Source organism: Saccharomyces eubayanus, chromosome XI (assembly GCF_001298625.1).
Source record: "Saccharomyces eubayanus strain FM1318 chromosome XI, whole genome shotgun sequence".
In the NCBI taxonomy this organism is placed as follows: Eukaryota; Fungi; Ascomycota; class Saccharomycetes; order Saccharomycetales; family Saccharomycetaceae; genus Saccharomyces; species Saccharomyces eubayanus.
The window spans coordinates 517773-534927 of record NC_030970.1 but is presented as its reverse complement, the minus strand read 5'-3'; the positions used below and the strand labels follow the sequence as shown (position 1 = coordinate 534927).

Below are 17155 nucleotides of genomic sequence, written 5' to 3'. Positions count from 1 at the left end.
GTTTTTTTTGCTTAAATAACAGCTCTTACTAAATTTCGACTACAAAGTACTCACTAAGTTAAGGATGGTTGAAGATAAAGGCATCGTTTGTAAGGAAAAACCGCCCCTTCAGGTACCTCTCTTGTTTCCCTGACTCCACATATATAACACCTGTTTTAGCAGTCTGTCTAAAAAGAACTTAAGGTTTGCAGTACGCTTTCAACTCCTGAAAAATAAAAAACATATGCACGAATACAAGCAATATTTACGGGGTCTTTTGCTCAGAGGGTTTCTTAGCGACTCCGCATATACAAAACCTTAAACAGAATAGCCAAGAATACAATGACTGTTCAACTTAAGCAGGCGCCGGTTGTCTAAAAATACAAAATATTATTATAACCTAAATACCTATAGAGTACCTAAAACGTTTCATCGAAAATTCGACGGATTAAAACATATGATGAAAAGATGATAATAAAGAGAGAAAAAAAAATAAAAAAATTGCTAGCGTTTATTTATTAGTTCAACGGAATGAAGCGTATTCAATTTTTTTTTCCTTTATTCTTAACGGGAGTAAGCCCAGACGTTCTTCAACAAACCATCGTTTTGAGCCAAACGGTTCAAAGAGTCATCGGATTCACCTCTGGATCTGACGTAACCGGACAAAGCGTAGGTAACGTATTCACCTGGAATGGCACGGCCTTCTTCGTCAACTTTGGCAACGTTGATTTGAACAGAGGCGTGGTCATCAGCCTTGATGATTCTGTTGGTAGCAGAACATTTTCTTGGAACGTAAAGTTCGACCTAAATAATAAAATTCGTTGTTAGTTATATTAATCGGATAAAATGGGATTGCGTATGGGAGTGTGTAATGAGCAGATAAACATAGAGAAACTTATTGTACTTTTTGCATTCGAAGTTGTTCAGCCTCATCTACCTTGAAAACGGCTCTACGATGCGGTCTGTAAGCCGGTTTTTTATGTTGCGCTTGGGATAGTATCGGTGAAGGTCGCTTATTTACTTTCAAGTAACTCTCACCGTACATTTTCGTTATCAATCATTTCTTGATTATTAGCTCACATAGCCACACACTGCCCATATATCCACTAAAAACAAAAATTCGTTCGACGTGTTTCAAACATACTAATTGGCCCTTATCGTTTTCCATTTTGGTATGATCTTTTTGCGGTTATTATATGGTTAATTTTACCCTTTAGCACCTAACATCAACTATTGCAATCTCAAGACCGTATTTTGAAATTGTGTATATGAATTTTTCAAGAAAATAATAATATGTTCAATGTCATCTTTCACGGCCTTTTTTACACCCTACTCTTTCATCATGGCGTGCAAGAACGAATAGTAGGGTTTCTGGGTCTTAAAATGTACGGATTCTTTAAACTGCAGGAAAAGGTCCGATTCCCGTGAAAATACATATATACGCATTTCTACGTACCTGAATATATATATATATACATATATGATTAAACTCTCGTCATCACACACACACTTTCGACATGATGTGTTTGTGGAAAGAAGTCAAACCCTCTAATGCTTTCTATCTTATAAGATGATCCGTTTTCTGTTTCTTTCAGGAAATATTCGACATCGCGTGCTTGAGAATGAACGTTACATGAAATGTAGACTATCTTGGCTGGATTATATGCGGCTAGCTGCTTCAAAAACAACTCGTCGCAGCCTTTGCGTGGTGGGTCTAGGATGACCGAGGTTCTGTCATTGGGAGTATCGATTGATTCAAAAAGCTTTTCAGCCTTACCAACTATGAACCTACAATTTTCCACATCATTTGCCTTTGCATTTTTTTCTGCGAAAGAAACACTATCAGCAGATATTTCTACACCAATTACTTTATCCACACCTTTGGAGCTACATATACTGAAAAGACCTGACCCACAATAAGCATCCACTAGGAATCTTGGTTCGTTTTTGCCATCCTTGTTTGGAATTTGCAAATTGTCGCGGACATACTTGGTCACCACAGGTAAAATGGCATTATTATTTTGGAAAAATTCGCCCGCACTGAAATTGAAAGTATACCCGTCTACATACTCAGTGACAATTTGTCTGGAATTTGTGACACATGTCTTGGCTAACTTGACGTTGTGCTCTTTATCCTCGACCTCAACGTAGCTTATGTCGCCGTTTTCATCCCGGGAGCCTTCTTCTGTTAACTGTTCCAATGTTGGTTTCGAGGGATCCAAAATAGTGGTGTTTTCTCTTAGTAAAATAGTGGCGCCTTTCTTATAACTATTAAATTCTTTTTCAAACTTTCTTCTCTCGTTAGTTAATCCTTTGTTTAAAACCTCTGTGGCGAGAACGCACTCATCTATATCTAATATTGAACCATGTCCACCAACGTCCAAAGTCTCTTTTCTCCATTGAGGTCTGCCCTTTTGACCAAACCCTAGAGGAGGTCTTTCTGTTAGTTCTTTCGCCTTCCTTCTTGGCATATCGAAATGAGGTGTAATCTTGGTTCTATAACCAAATTGTAAAGGAGACGCTATGGTAGTACCAAAGTGAGGTAAAAGCTTTTCAGAGTTTAGCTTCGGTGCGAAAAATTTGTAGGCGTTCATGATCGTGTTCCTCTTTAATTTCAACTGGTCATCATAGGTCAAGAATTCCAACTGACTTCCTGAAGACTTACCAAAGTATTTATCCTTGATTAAATCATCTCTCCTCATAGGAGATGTTTCTACCACGTCTAACAAATCACTCTCGACATAGTAAGGGTGTGTCTTAAAAACTTTGATATTTACCAGGTCGCCTGGCAACCCAAAGGGTATGATGACCACTTGTTTCTTTTCTGGTTCAACGGGATTAGCGATCAAAGCTAGACCATTGCCGTTAGAGGTAATCTCCAAGACTTTGACGTTTTTTACCATGCGATGGTATTGCACAGTAATGGGGCCGTCGATTTTAGATGTATCGTTCAGAATCGCCGTGACATCGTTCAAGACTTGATCTCTAGATAAATTTTGGGATTTTAGCAAATCGTCTACTTCAAATTCTAAGACACCCATGGGGGAAGTTGGGTCGACCTTCTTGGCTTTGTATTTTCTCAGCTTGGGTTTTTTGGTCTTCTTTTGCTTGGCAGGATCCGCAACAGCGGAGGACAGTCTTTTGTTGTCAGCAGTCTGCTGCTGCACTGTTGATGTTGCTTTTGTAGTAGTTTCAGTCATCTTCGTAATTGGTGTACGGCAATGGTTCTTGATGAAAATTCCGCGAAGACAATAGCTAGGTCTGAATATGGGTTTTTGTGAGATCCAGAAACGAAGCATGCATGTAATTAAAACTGAGGCTTGCCGAAGTACATATTGATGAGATGAGATGAGCCTCAAGCTTATTATGTGAAATTTTCAAGGAAAAAGAAAAAAAAGTGCGGGTTCATCGTGCAAAATGAGCGTTCTTTATAATGACATTGAGACACACTATACTATGCTAAATTGTAAATAAGATACGTCGAAGTTATTTAAATAAATTACATTATGAATTGAAATTAGGCTGCAATTTGTATTATTAAGGTTATATTATATTGAATGGAAATAAATTAGGCCGGATTAGATTATATTGGATTAAATTAGGTTAGATTAGGTTAAGCTTGCGTAAGCTCAATTAAATAAATATCAGAATACAATGAAAGTATGCAAATTGTTGTTTACCGCTTTTATGTGTACAAAACAGATGGCTGCAAAATTAGACTTTTTCCTCTTACATCAGAATACATTTAACTTTTCTTGTCCCTTTTGTTTTAGAAATGGAAATGCTAGTATCCCTAGCAGAGTAATCTGTACTTGACTTGGCTGAAGATTTCTTAAACGGATTTTTGATTGTATATGAAGGCTCCTTAGAATACAGGGAATCAAATAGCAATGTGTGTATGGCAGTTTCGAAAACTTCATTGACGTTGTCTTTCAACCGAGCTGAGCATTGGACATGGGTAAACGCCCCTAGCCGCCTGGCCAAAGATTCGGCCTCCTCAGGATCCACCAAATCTGAGAGGTCATCAGCTTCGTATAGGTCTGACTTCAGGCCAATCAGCATGATAGGCGCAGAAGGACAAAAATGCTTGACCTCCGGAAACCAAAGATCTTCCACGTTCCTGAATGATGTCTTGCTGCCTACAGAGTAACAAATCATTAGGACATCGGCGTTTGTGTATGAGAGCGGTCTGAGTCTACTATACTCCTCTTGACCAGCAGTGTCCCACAGCGCTAGTTCTATAACCTGGCCCTTAGGGCCCTCTATGTTTGTCACATAATTTTCAAAAATAGTTGGGATATAATCTGTCGGGAAAGTCCCCTGCACATAAGATATTAAAAGGCACGTCTTCCCAACGGCACCGTCCCCCACAACGACTATTTTTAAATGGTAATCGGGCAATTTCTTAGTACGCTTCATTTGCTCATAACTAGGAATGGTGGAGAGACTTCTGGCAAAAGGAGTAGGCAATTTGGGGAGAATCTTCCCTTCTAAAAGTCCTGGAGATTCAGGAAGCGCGGTACTAGAAAGGGACCCTTGCGAAGTTGTGTCGCTTGACTGTCCACCATGACCATGCTCGCGCTTAAATAACAGAATATTCATGAGGTGTATTTGTCAGTATTGTAGGTGTTCGTTTCTGTAGAAGTAACCTTATGTGCACGCTTGGAAGAAGCCTTACGTCCACTTAACGTAAGGCTATAACAACTTAATCAGATCATCCCGAATTGATGCGCGAAAAGTCGCATTATACGGACATTAAACATTGAAATATTGAAAAGGTAAACAAACACTACATATGTTGTGAGTTGCAAGCACAGGAGGATGTATTGGTGGTCTCTAGCGAGGAATTGGAACGCACAACAACACACACACTCAGGCAATGCCGGAAAATGAGGAAGGACTTGCTAATGAGCTGATAAGGTTTATCGCAACCACCGTGGCAGGCATAAAGAGTCTCACTAAAGAAGATGAGCAAAGGCTCAATAATTGTCTTCATGGTCAACATCGTGAACGTTTTAGATCGTTTCTTGGCTTAATGGACGGGCAAGAGCATAGCACTCTTTTTGTCCTTCTTTTCGAAGAGTTGGATAGAATATTAGTTACTATTGACTTTGATGAAGAGATGGTAGAAAATAATAATTGGGCAGATGAGAAATACTCTACATTATTGATCATCAAGTCCAAAAACGAAATTGTGGATGCGGAGCCGATAACAACGCAAGTAAACGTGATATACATGCCCGGTCCCGTAAACACAGGAAACTTAGCTTCGATTGTTACTCATGGTGTATCGTCTGTATTCGGTCAGTTGGTGAAGTCCGATGCAAAGTCATATTCTGTCGAAACCATAGATAAAACCAGGAGGAAACTAGATGACATAGCTAAGCAATTTCAGCAGCTTCATAATTCAATTGAAACTCCAGACCTTTTGGAAATGGTTCCTAATAGTATCAAAGATGCTGTTTCGAAAGGTGCTACTTCACATGATTACGCAAACTATTTTTCCAGCAATGAATTGAACGATATAAAAATTTTAAATTCTTTGCAAAGCATAGCAAACAAATGGGTCTTAGTCATCAAACAAACATTAGCCATTGACAGAGATATAAAAGATGGTTCAGTTTTAAATGAGCTAGAGTTTTGGTCGAATTTGCACGAGGTATTGAAATCGCTTATCCAACAAACGCAAAATCAAGAATTTCAAATATGTCTATCTATTTTAACCAGCGCAAAAAGATTTCATAACTTAACAAACATGCTAAATGAAGGCACCCTTTCAGAAAAACTAAAACAAGTAGATAGATACGACCAGTTTTTATCATCAATCCCAATCGATGAAGTTCATCGGTCGACTAGCATTGAACACCTACGTGAATTATTTGTCAATTTGGCATCTATATTGAAAAGGTTTAGATACTCGAACTATCCAGTTCCAAGATTTATTATTCTGATGGACAAAGTCTCCCAAGAAGTTATAGATGCATTACTAAACAGCCTCTCAAATATCTTTAAGTTGGATTATGGTTCTTTTTTGGCCCTGTATAAAAATTCAATCCATACCATAGAAGAATGGGATTTCATTGTGCAAGATATCAATCTTTTGATTAGAGAGGATCTCAGGAAGAACGCACCGCATGAATTACTATCACGAAAACTGATATTCACAAGCGAACCCGTAAAAGACATTTTAAATCAAATTTTAACGACACGTAACAGATTTTTTTCATTAGCCGAAACGTTAAAGGCTATATCCTCCTCTACATATCATGACGAAATACAGAAACTGTACGAACCATTTCAACAGATAGACGATATTTCTACAAATTTCAAAGTGAAATTAGAACAATCCGAGCGTCAATATAGTAAAAGCATGTTTGATTTGGAGACAAAGTTGCAAAGCTTGCTAGCAAATGTTGTTGATTCAGGGCGCAGGCCAATTGAAAAATTAAGCCATCTGGTTAAATTTAAGCCATTGATGGAATTTTGCCCTCGAATAAAAGTAAAAGTACAAGAGAATCAGCAGATATTGTTAACTGAGATAAAAAAAGAAATACTGCAATTAGAAGTTGGATTAAACGCTTTGCCTGAAATATTGCAACTGGAAGAATTGAATGATATTCCTCCCATATCTGCAAAAATATCTTACTACTTAAGAGTCCAATCCCATATTGACAAAATAGTCCAATATCTGGAAGTTCTCTTTGGTTCTAGTTGGAGTGATACACTAGAAGGACGTTTGATATCTGCGTCGATACTGCAACTGAGAAAGGACACGAATCCTCAAGAGGTTTTTTTGCAGTGGTTGAATAACTTCCCTGAACAAATAACGACAAACCTTTTGATTATGCCTGTTTTGAAACTGATAAGAAATAGCAAGGATAGTTATGAATTAAAAGTAAATTTCGATTTTGTCTTAGCTGCTGCTTATAAAGAGTTGAGAAATTTAACCTACATGGAGTTTCAAGTGCCTAGCCATGTGGCACGTATTGCGAGAGCTTATATGAGCTTATATCCACGAGCAATCACCCTAGTTGAACTTATTCAAACGTTTTTTTCAGTCAATAAATCACTTTCGGAAAATTTTTATACAAACGTTTTTTTGAAGAAGAGAGTTCAAACCGTATGGACGTTATTGCAACAGTTCTTGGAAACATCGTGGGAATCGTTACACGAGGTTGATTCGACTAATCAGGAAACATCATGCTCCCCTCACAGCCTGGACGCATTAGAAAAAGTGATCGGCGATGTTATTTTTGATTACCAAATCTTAAAAAATTCAGAAGCTCAGTTTGCCAAGGAATTCTCTCTTCTGAATCATTTTGAAGGCACTGCTAGCGAGTTCTATAAATTGGAAAAGGTAATAGGTAATATTCAGGCCATTTTTGAAGATTTTTCTGCCAAGGGTCTTGCTGGCGTAAGTAAGTATATCCCTGGGTTTAATGATTTGATTATTAACATACTACTGGAAAAGGCCTCTATAAACGTAAAGAGTCTTCGTTTCCCTAAGCACACATTTAAGCTTAAATTCGACAAGGGTAAAATAACACCATCACCGTCCTTAAATGAAATAAAGGGATCTCTACTGAAAGATATTGAGATTCTTTTGAGGACAGTTACTCAAATTGAGTTGCTGCATGATTCGGGAAATCCTGTTTCAACGACCTTGACATTTGATGCAGTTGTGATCAAGCTGGAAGGTGATATTAAAAAATCTTTGAACGAGATTCAAGCTTTGTATCTTAAAATCAATGCATACGTCAAAGAATGGCAAAAAATGGGCTTCCTTTGGAAAATTACGGAGCAAAGTCTTTTGGAGACAATCGATAACAGCACTCAAAAATGTCTTGATATCTTAACGGGGCTTCTTGATTCCAAGTCCAGCTTTGATCAACTTTTGAGTCGAAATATCTTTGCGACAAATTTCGAGATCCAAACCCAAGAAACACATAGTTATATCCGCTCAAAAATCAACATTTGGGTCTCGTTTGTCAGCGAACATCTTTTGAAACTATATGACCACGATGCTAGGCAATTAGATGAAGATATGAATAGGGATAGAGAGGCTCTGGAAGAGATGGACATAAATTTTTCTTCTTTAAAAAATATAACCATAATAATTGAGGCTGTCATTATGAACAAAAGGCGCGCCATTGAACGAGAAGCACAAATTAAGCTACTGAGATCGGTCACAAGGACACTTATGAAACTTAGAGTGGAATTTCCGCCAAAATTTGTTTACATAGAGCAGCTTGACATTGATTTTGGTACGCTAAGAGAATGTTTGGGTCGTGTGGAACAAGAGATGCAAAAACACCGCGTGTTGATTGCTCAACGGTTGGAGCAAGAAGTCGAAAACATTGATGAGCTATCGCGGTCTCTGAATGAAAGTTGGTCGGTTAGGAAACCCGTATCTCCAACATTAACTCCTCCTGAAGCGCTTGAAATCTTGGGCTTGTTCAATAAATCACTGTACACATTGAAGACAAAAGTGGATTGTGTTACAGATGCTGCAAAGATGCTACTTATTCCTGTTATTTTAAAGGATCAACTAGTACGGACCGTGGATGAGGTTAAACAATATACGCTAGTTTGGAAAAGTATTGAGGATCTTTGGAAAAATTTACAAAAAACTGTTGAAACACCGTGGTGCAGGATAGATATACTGTCGCTTCAACCACAGCTAACTGATCTTCTTCAAAGCGCGAATGAGCTTCCCAGAGTTGTCAAACAATTTGAAATATTCAAGTCGTTGTTTTCGCAAATTAACATTCTTAGTTCTGTAAATGGGGTTCTAATTGAATTAAAGGACCCGGCTTTAAAGCCTAGGCATTGGAACATGATATTTCGTGATATCGGCAAAAGGCAAATGCAAAAGAATTTAGTTGATAGATTCGAATTCCCTCTCAAAGATGTTATGCTGCTAAATTTGACGCTAAATGAGGTATTGGTTACAAAAATTATACAAAGAGCACAAAAGGAATTTGTAATAGAAAAATCGCTGAACAGGATCAAAACTTTTTGGAAAGAGGCTCAGTATGACGTAAGAGAACATCCGAGTGGAATCAAACTTGTGGGTGAGTGGGATGTACTAGAACAAGCTTGTAGAGAAGATTTGGAGGAGTTAATATCTATGAGAACTTCAAACTACTACAAGATTTTTGAGCAAGATTGTTTGGATTTCGAATCTAAACTAACAAAATTGTCTGAAATTCAGGTAAATTGGATTGAAGTTCAATTTTACTGGTTGGATTTGTATGGAATCCTTGGTAAAAATGCGGACATTCAAAACTTCCTTCCCCTTGAGACCTCTAAATTCAACAGTTTGACCAATGAGTATAAGATAATGACTACGAGAGCGTTTCAACTTGACACAACAATTGAAGTAATACATATCCCAAATTTCAACACAACATTAAAATTGACAATTGATTCTTTAAAGATGATTAAATCGTCGCTATCAAACTTTTTAGAACAGCAAAGAAGGAAATTCCCCAGGTTTTACTTTCTGGGTAATGATGATCTTTTGAAAATCATAGGATCTGGAAAGCACTACGATCATGTTTCGAAATTTATGAAGAAAATGTATGGGAGTATTGACTCTATAGTTCATTCTGGGGATTGCATAACTGGTGTGAGATCGCTAGACGGAGAAGTACTAGATTTGAATCAAAAAATCAAGCTGCCCAACTCGGTTCAAGCTCAAGAGTGGTTAAGCAGCTTGGACACAGAAATCAAGTTAAGTGTCTTTAGTCAGTTTAAAGAGTGTTTGAACGAATTCAGAAATGGTGTTGATATGGAAGCTATTATGCCCAATTATATATTTCAAGCAATTCTTCTCGCAGCTCAAGTTACATGGACAGAACAGATTGAAAAGTGTTTTCAAACTAATGAGTTCTCAAAATACAAGGAAAAGACCAGGAAGAAAATTAAAGAATTATTGGATAAGTTAGGCAACTCTTCCAAAAATACGAGAAAGAAAATTGAATCTTTACTGGTTGAATATTTGCATTTTGATAATACTATAGATGAGCTCAAAAAGTGTTCTTCTGCCGAAGAAGCGCAATTATTGTGGGCAAAGGTCCAAAAGTTTTATCAAAAAAAGGATGCTCAGGATGATTTTGATTCGATTTTCATATCTCAAAGTAACTATACCTTACAGTATAGGTTTGAGTATATTGGAATTCCAGAAAGATTAATTTATACACCATTACTTCTTAACGGGTTTGCCGCACTTACAGATTCTTTGAATCAGAAGTATGGTGGGTGCTTCTTTGGTCCCGCTGGGACAGGTAAAACAGAAACAGTAAAAGCATTTGGCCAGAATCTCGGCCGTATGGTGGTTGTCTTTAATTGTGATGACTCGTTCGATTATCAGATTATTTCTAGGTTACTGGTAGGTATTACACAAATAGGCGCATGGGGATGTTTCGATGAATTCAATAGGCTGGATGAGAAAGTTTTAAGTGCTGTATCTGCCAATATTCAAGAAATACAAAATTCTTTACAAGTCGGGAAGGTCTATACTGCACTTTTAGAAGAAGAAACGCCGTTAAGTACGCATACAGCAGTATTTATTACTTTAAATCCTGGATATAATGGAAGGTCAGAACTACCAGAAAATTTGAAAAAGAATTTCAGAGAATTTTCTATGAAATCGCCCCAAAGTAATACTATCGCAGAAAGCATATTGCAAATTTTGGGGTTTGAAGACGCTAAATCACTGGCATCGAAAATAGTTCGATTTCTTGCCCTGTTGGCCTCAAAATGTAGTCCAATGAAGCATTATCATTTTGGTTTGAGGACACTAAAAAGTGTACTGAGAAATTGCAGCCCTTTGAGTGAGGAATTCGGTAAACAGGAAAGAACATTAGTGGAAAGCTTAAGAAGAGCGATTTTGCCATCATTAAACGATGCCGATGAATCTGTATTTAACGAAGGATTAATGGAAGTATTTGGCTCTACTGGAGAAGTCTTGGAATCGGAGGCTTTTGTTCGATGCTGGAAAGATATTTGTCAAAAGAACAATCTTTCAATATCTGAGGAGTTTGCAAAAAAATGTTTGCAGTTTTTTTATATGCAGCAAACACAACAGGCTCTCATATTTGTGGGTAACGCAGGCTGTGGTAAAACGGCAACGTGGAGGACGGTTATTGATACCATGGCCAGTTTTGATGGTCGTGCTAATATTGTACATGTCATTGACACAAAAGTCCTCGCAAAGGAATCCATATATGGTAGTATGGTTAAAGCAACCCTAGAATGGCGAGATGGACTTTTTACTTCGATTCTACGAAGGGTGAACGATGATCCCACAGGAACTTTCAAGGACTCGAGCGTTTGGATCGTTTTTGATAGCGATTTGGATCCAGAATATGTGGAAGCCATGAACTCTGTGCTTGATGACAATAAAATTCTGACGCTACCAAACGGCGAAAGACTTCCCATCCCTTCGAACCTTCATATTATATTTGAAACAGACAATCTCGATCATGCTACGCCTGCGACCATAACTCGATGCGGTTTACTATGGTTTCCATTTGACGTATGTTCTATATCTCTCAAGATGAATTGTTTGCTCAGTAGAGGCTTTGAAGTACTTGATAATAAAATATCCATGTTGGGGCTCGATAAAGTAAGGGCTGCAATCTCAGATGCTTTTAATATGGGTTCTCTAGCCAGCCTTTTTACAAGCGTAGATAAACTAGATCATATTATGGGGATCAGATCTTTCAACAAACTGGAAACTGCATTGCAGTTGATTGTTTATTTTGTCTCGAGTTATAGGCAATGGCTCGATAATATCGACGATTATAAGTTGAAGGACGTTGTCGTTCTAGTAATAAAGCAGTCATTACTATATTCTCTAGCTGGTGACTCAACTACCGTATCCCAAACGACTTTTATACAAGATATAAACAGTTATTTTGGATGTAACGATCAGGAATCGCCGGATTACTCCGATGTAGTTATTACAAAGGACAATTTGGATTTTACTTCTCTTACTTCCCAGGTTCCTTCGATTGTTTTAGAGGCACATGATGTCATGAAACCTGATATTATAATCCCTACAATTGATACAATCAAGCACGAAAAGGTGTTCTATGACCTATTAAATTCAGAGAGAGCAATTGTTCTTTGCGGCCCCCCTGGATCTGGTAAAACAATGATTATGAATAGTACGCTCCGGAAGTCATCGCGATTTGAAGTGGTTGGTATTAATTTTTCCAAAGATACCACAACGGAAAATATCCTGTCAACTTTGCACCGTCATACAAACTATGTTACTACATCGAAAGGCCTTACTTTGCTGCCAAAGTCAGATATTAAAGAATTGGTACTGTTTTGTGATGAGATTAATTTACCAAAACTGGATAAATATGGTTCTCAAAAGGTCACATTCTTTTTAAGGCAGCTAATAGAAAAGGGAGGGTTCTGGAAAACGCCAGAAAACAAATGGGTCACTACAGAGAGAATACATATCGTTGGTGCTTGCAATCCCCCAACTGACCCGGGAAGAATTTCCATGTCGGAAAGGTTTACACGTCATACTGCTGTTCTTTATTTTGGTTATCCAAGTGAGAAGTCTCTATTTCAAATTTACGAAACTTATTACAAGGCCATTTTTAAGTTAGCGCCGGAGTTCAAAGTATATGCTGAGGCCTTCGCTTGTGCTTCAGTTCATTTATATTACGAATGCAAAACTTATTACAGCACTGACCTTCAATCTCACTACATTTTTTCGCCTAGAGAACTGACACGTTTAGTTAGAGGTGTATACGTAGCAATTAATAATGGGCCAAGACAATCTATGAGATCGTTATTAAGATTGTGGGCATATGAGGCCTGGAGAATTTTTGCTGATAGGCTGGTTTCAATAGAGGAGAAAAACAGCTTTGAAGAAATTCTCTACAAAACAGTCAGTGAATTTTTTCCCAGCCAAAATTTGGGTAATATAGCTTCACCTTCTCTTCTCTTTTCGGGTTTATTAAGCCTTGATTTCAAAGAGGTCAAAAAATTAGACCTTGTAAACTTCATTGAAGAACGGTTCAAAACATTTTGCGATGAAGAACTAGAAGTGTCAATGATTATACACGAGTCTATGATTGACCACATTTTGCGTATTGATCGTGCGTTGAAGCAAGTACAAGGTCACATGATGTTGATCGGGGCCAGTAGGACAGGTAAAACTACATTAACAAGATTTGTTGCATGGTTAAATGGTTTAAAAACTGTTCAACCAAAGATCCATCGTCACTCCACTCTCGATGATTTTGACATTACTCTGAAAAAAGCTCTACTAGATTGTTCAATTAGAGAAACTCGTACTTGTTTGATTATTGATGAATCCAACGTTCTGGAAACGGCGTTCTTGGAAAGAATGAATACGTTGCTTGCAAATGCTGATGTACCTGACCTGTTCCAAGGTGAGGAATATGACAAACTGTTGAACAACCTACGGAACAAAACAAGAGCTCTTGGTCTTCTATTGGATACAGAACAAGAGCTCTATAGCTGGTTTGTGAGAGAGGTTGCTAAAAATCTTCACGTGGTTTTTACAATTTGTGATCCTAATGACAACAAGTCTTCCGCAATGATAAGTTCACCGGCTCTGTTCAATCGTTGTATCATTAATTGGATGGGTGATTGGGACGTGAATACAATGTCCCAGGTGGCCAGTGTTATAGTGGAACGTATACCAATGGAATTTACGGACTATGAAACACCTAAGGTCAATAACGAGTTGATGTCTAAAAAACCATACCAAACTGTAAGAGATGCTGTTATCAATATTTTAGTACGTTTTGACGGTAACTTTTATAAAGATACCAAAGCTTACCCACGATCGCCTGGGTATTTTTTGGACGGTTTACGTGCTCTTGAGAATTTTGTTCTATCAAGATATCAAGAGTTGAAGGAAAACCAAAGATTTGTTAATGTTGGCCTCGAAAAATTAAATGAATCCGTTTTGAAAGTGAATGAATTAAATAAAATCTTGTCAAAGAAGAAGATTGAACTTACAGAGAAGGAAAAGGAGGCTAGGAAGACATTGGATAATATGTTAATGGAGCAGAATGAATCAGAGAGAAAACAGGAAGCTACAGAGGAAATTAAAAAGATACTAAAAGTCCAAGAAGAGAATATAAGGAAAAGAAAAGAAGTTGTCATGAAGAGTGTCCAGGAGATAGAGCCTACCGTTCTCGAGGCGCAACGTGGCGTAAAGAATATCAAAAAGCAGCAATTGACAGAAATAAGATCAATGCAGAATCCTCCTTTCGGTGTAAAAATTGCTATGGAGGCTGTTTGTGCCATACTTGGTTATCAGTTTTACAATTGGAGAGATATTCAACAGTTTATCAGGAAGGATGACTTCATTCACAATATAGTACATTACGACACAAACCTTCATATGAATCCTCAAATTCGAGAGTACATGGAAGAGGAATTTTTGGCAGACCCTAAATTCACTTATGAAATGGTGAATAGGGCCAGTAAGGCGTGTGGGCCATTATATCAATGGGTTAAAGCTCAAATAAACTTTAGTAAAGTTTTACATAACATAGATCCGCTGAGAGAAGAAATGAAGAGGATAGAGTTTGAATCACTGAAAACAAAAGCCAATTTGCTTGCTGCTGAAGAAATGACACAGGATCTGGAAGCTAGTATCGAGGTATCGAAGCAAAAATACAGCTTGTTGATTAGAGATGTTGAAGCCATAAAAACTGAGATGAGCAAAGTGCAAACTAGTCTCGACAGGTCCACATCTCTGGTTGAAAGTTTAACTTTTGAAAAAGAGAGATGGGTAAATAGTACAAAAGAATTCAAGAAGACGAGTCAAGAACTGATTGGCAACTGTGTGATTTCGTCTATCTATGAAACCTATTTTGGACACTTAAATGAGAAGGAAAGATTTGACATGCTGAGCGATCTAAAGCATTTATTGAACATCTGTGGCGTCAAATACGATTTGAATTATCGATTCATCGATTATCTGGTACCGCTAGATGAAAAAATGAAGTGGATTGAATGTGGGTTAAATAAGAACGATTACTTTTTGGAAAATATGAGCATTATCATGAATTCAAAGAACACAGTGCCATTTCTTTTGGACCCTAGCTCGCAAATACTGACAGTTATTTCCAATTATTATGGCAGTAAGACAGTGATTCTCAGTTTCCTTGAAGAAGGGTTCGTTAAGAGGCTAGAAAATGCAATTAGATTTGGAAGTGTAGTTATAATCCAAGATGGAGAATTCTTTGATCCGATTATATCGAGGCTAATTTCTAAGGAATTCAATCACGCCGGAAATAGGATTACCGTAGAAATCGGTGATCATGAAGTAGATGTTTCTAACGACTTTAAATTATTTATCCATTCTTGTGACCCTAGTGCTGCTATTCCAATATTTCTCAGGTCTAGAGTAAGGTTAATTGATTTTGTCACAAATAAGGAAAGCATAGAAACGAGAGTTTTTGACATCACGCTGATAGAAGAAAATGAAGAAATGCAAAAACAAAGGGAAGAGCTGATAAAATTGAATAGTGAGTATAAAATGAAGCTGAAAGATCTGGAAAGGCAGCTATTGGAGGAGTTGAGTAATTCACAGGGGAATATGTTAGAAAATGACGAGTTGATGATAACCTTGAACCATCTGAAAAAAGAAGCTATAAACATTGAAAAGAAATTGCGTGAATCAGAAGCATTTATGCCTCAGTTCGATAATCTGGTAGAAAAATACTCTATCATAGGTAAGCATAGTGTCAGATTATTTTCCATGTTGGAGAAATTTAGTCAGTTCCATTGGTTTTACAATATTTCCATAGCGCAGTTTTTATCGTGTTTTAGACGTGTCTTTGACAAAAAGAACAGCAAAACAAGGGCAAGTGGGACAAGAGTGGATGAAATTCTCTGGACATTATACCAAGAAGTATACAGCCAGTTTTCTACCACTCTTGACAAAAAATATAAGATGATTATGGCAATGACGATGTTTTGTATGTACAAATTTGATAATGAAAGTGAAGAATATAAGGAAGCGGTTCTAGCCATGATTGGAATGCTTTCTGGAGATGGGAGTAGTGTAGAAGAATTAAGTGTGAATATTAATGATGATTTGAATCCATTATTACAGTACATCACCACCAAATCGTATATATCTGCAGTACACTGGTTTAGAAATGAACTTTTCGTCCAAGAATGGGATATCATGGATGTAGTAACAAATTCGAGAACTAATTATTTCACTATGGCAAGCGAGAGAGACGTTGACGGCACGTTTAAGGTAGTGGAATTGGCGAAGGCCTCGAATCAACTGTTGAAGATCATCCCTCTGGGCTCCATCGAAAATATTAACTACGCACAAGAAGAGATATCAAGGTGTAGAATACAAGGTGGTTGGCTACTTTTACAAAACGTTCAAATGTCGATGTCTTGGGTGAAAACGTATTTGTACAAGCACATTGAAGAAACACAATCAACAGACGAGCAAGAGACGTTTAAAGTATTCGTGTCATGCCATTTATCCGGTGAGAAGCTACCACCTCCATTATTACAAAAGACCGATAGATTCGTATACGAGGAGATTCCAGGGATATTGGATACGGTCAAAGACTTATGGGGGACTCATGCCTCGACGGATAAATCTGGAGGAGCATGGAGCGCATATTGTATGTTCCTATTGTCATGGTTCCATGCTTTGATCACTGCCAGAACCCGACTGGTGCCCCATGGGTTTTCTAAGAAATACTATTTCAACGATTGCGACTTCCAATTCGCGCTGGTCTATTTAAAAAACATGCTTGCGACCACTCCGGCCAACAATATGCCCTGGACGCAAGTGCAGGACCACATCGCTACGATCGTATACGGAGGAAAGATCGATGAAGAGGAAGACCTCCAAGTGGTCCGGAAGCTTTGTTCCCACATATTCCGCAGCACGGACGATCTGCAGATCGTTCCTGGGGTACGAATCACACAGCCTCTTCTACACGAAAGCGATGAAGAAGAACGGGAAATACTCACCACCATACTGCGTGATACAGTCGAGCCTGCAGATTCACTAAGCTCGTGGCTCCAACTGCAAAGGGACTCGATTCTGGACTACGAACGTATCCAGGCGAAAGCAGTGGCCGGCTCGACAATACAGCTTCTTCGAGACATATAGCCCTTTCAGGTACGT

At 38.0% G+C, this 17155-nt stretch overlaps 4 protein-coding genes across 4 annotated transcripts; 1 reads left to right on the top strand and 3 right to left on the bottom strand.

The window, feature by feature from the left end:
- Positions 1–543: 543 nt before the first annotated feature.
- Positions 544–1147, bottom strand: RPS21A (40S ribosomal protein eS21; the record flags this gene model as incomplete). Its single annotated transcript, XM_018366496.1, has 2 exons — positions 544–783; positions 1124–1147. 2 exons carry the CDS (start codon positions 1145–1147, stop codon positions 544–546), a joined length of 264 nt encoding a protein of 87 aa, XP_018221088.1.
- Positions 1148–1463: 316 nt separating this feature from the next.
- On the bottom strand, positions 1464–3278 carry TRM2 (tRNA (uracil(54)-C(5))-methyltransferase; the record flags this gene model as incomplete). The annotated part of the gene is made up of 1 exon (XM_018366495.1): positions 1464–3278. One exon carries the CDS (start codon positions 3276–3278, stop codon positions 1464–1466), a length of 1815 nt encoding a protein of 604 aa, XP_018221087.1.
- Positions 3279–3708: 430 nt separating this feature from the next.
- RHO4 (Rho family GTPase RHO4) lies at positions 3709–4581 on the bottom strand (the record flags this gene model as incomplete). Its single annotated transcript, XM_018366494.1, has 1 exon — positions 3709–4581. The coding sequence occupies one exon, from the start codon at positions 4579–4581 to the stop codon at positions 3709–3711; it is 873 nt and encodes a 290-aa protein (XP_018221086.1).
- A 277-nt stretch (positions 4582–4858) lies between these two features.
- DYN1 (dynein heavy chain) lies at positions 4859–17140 on the top strand (the record flags this gene model as incomplete). The annotated part of the gene is made up of 1 exon (XM_018366493.1): positions 4859–17140. The coding sequence occupies one exon, from the start codon at positions 4859–4861 to the stop codon at positions 17138–17140; it is 12282 nt and encodes a 4093-aa protein (XP_018221085.1).
- Positions 17141–17155: the final 15 nt, after the last annotated feature.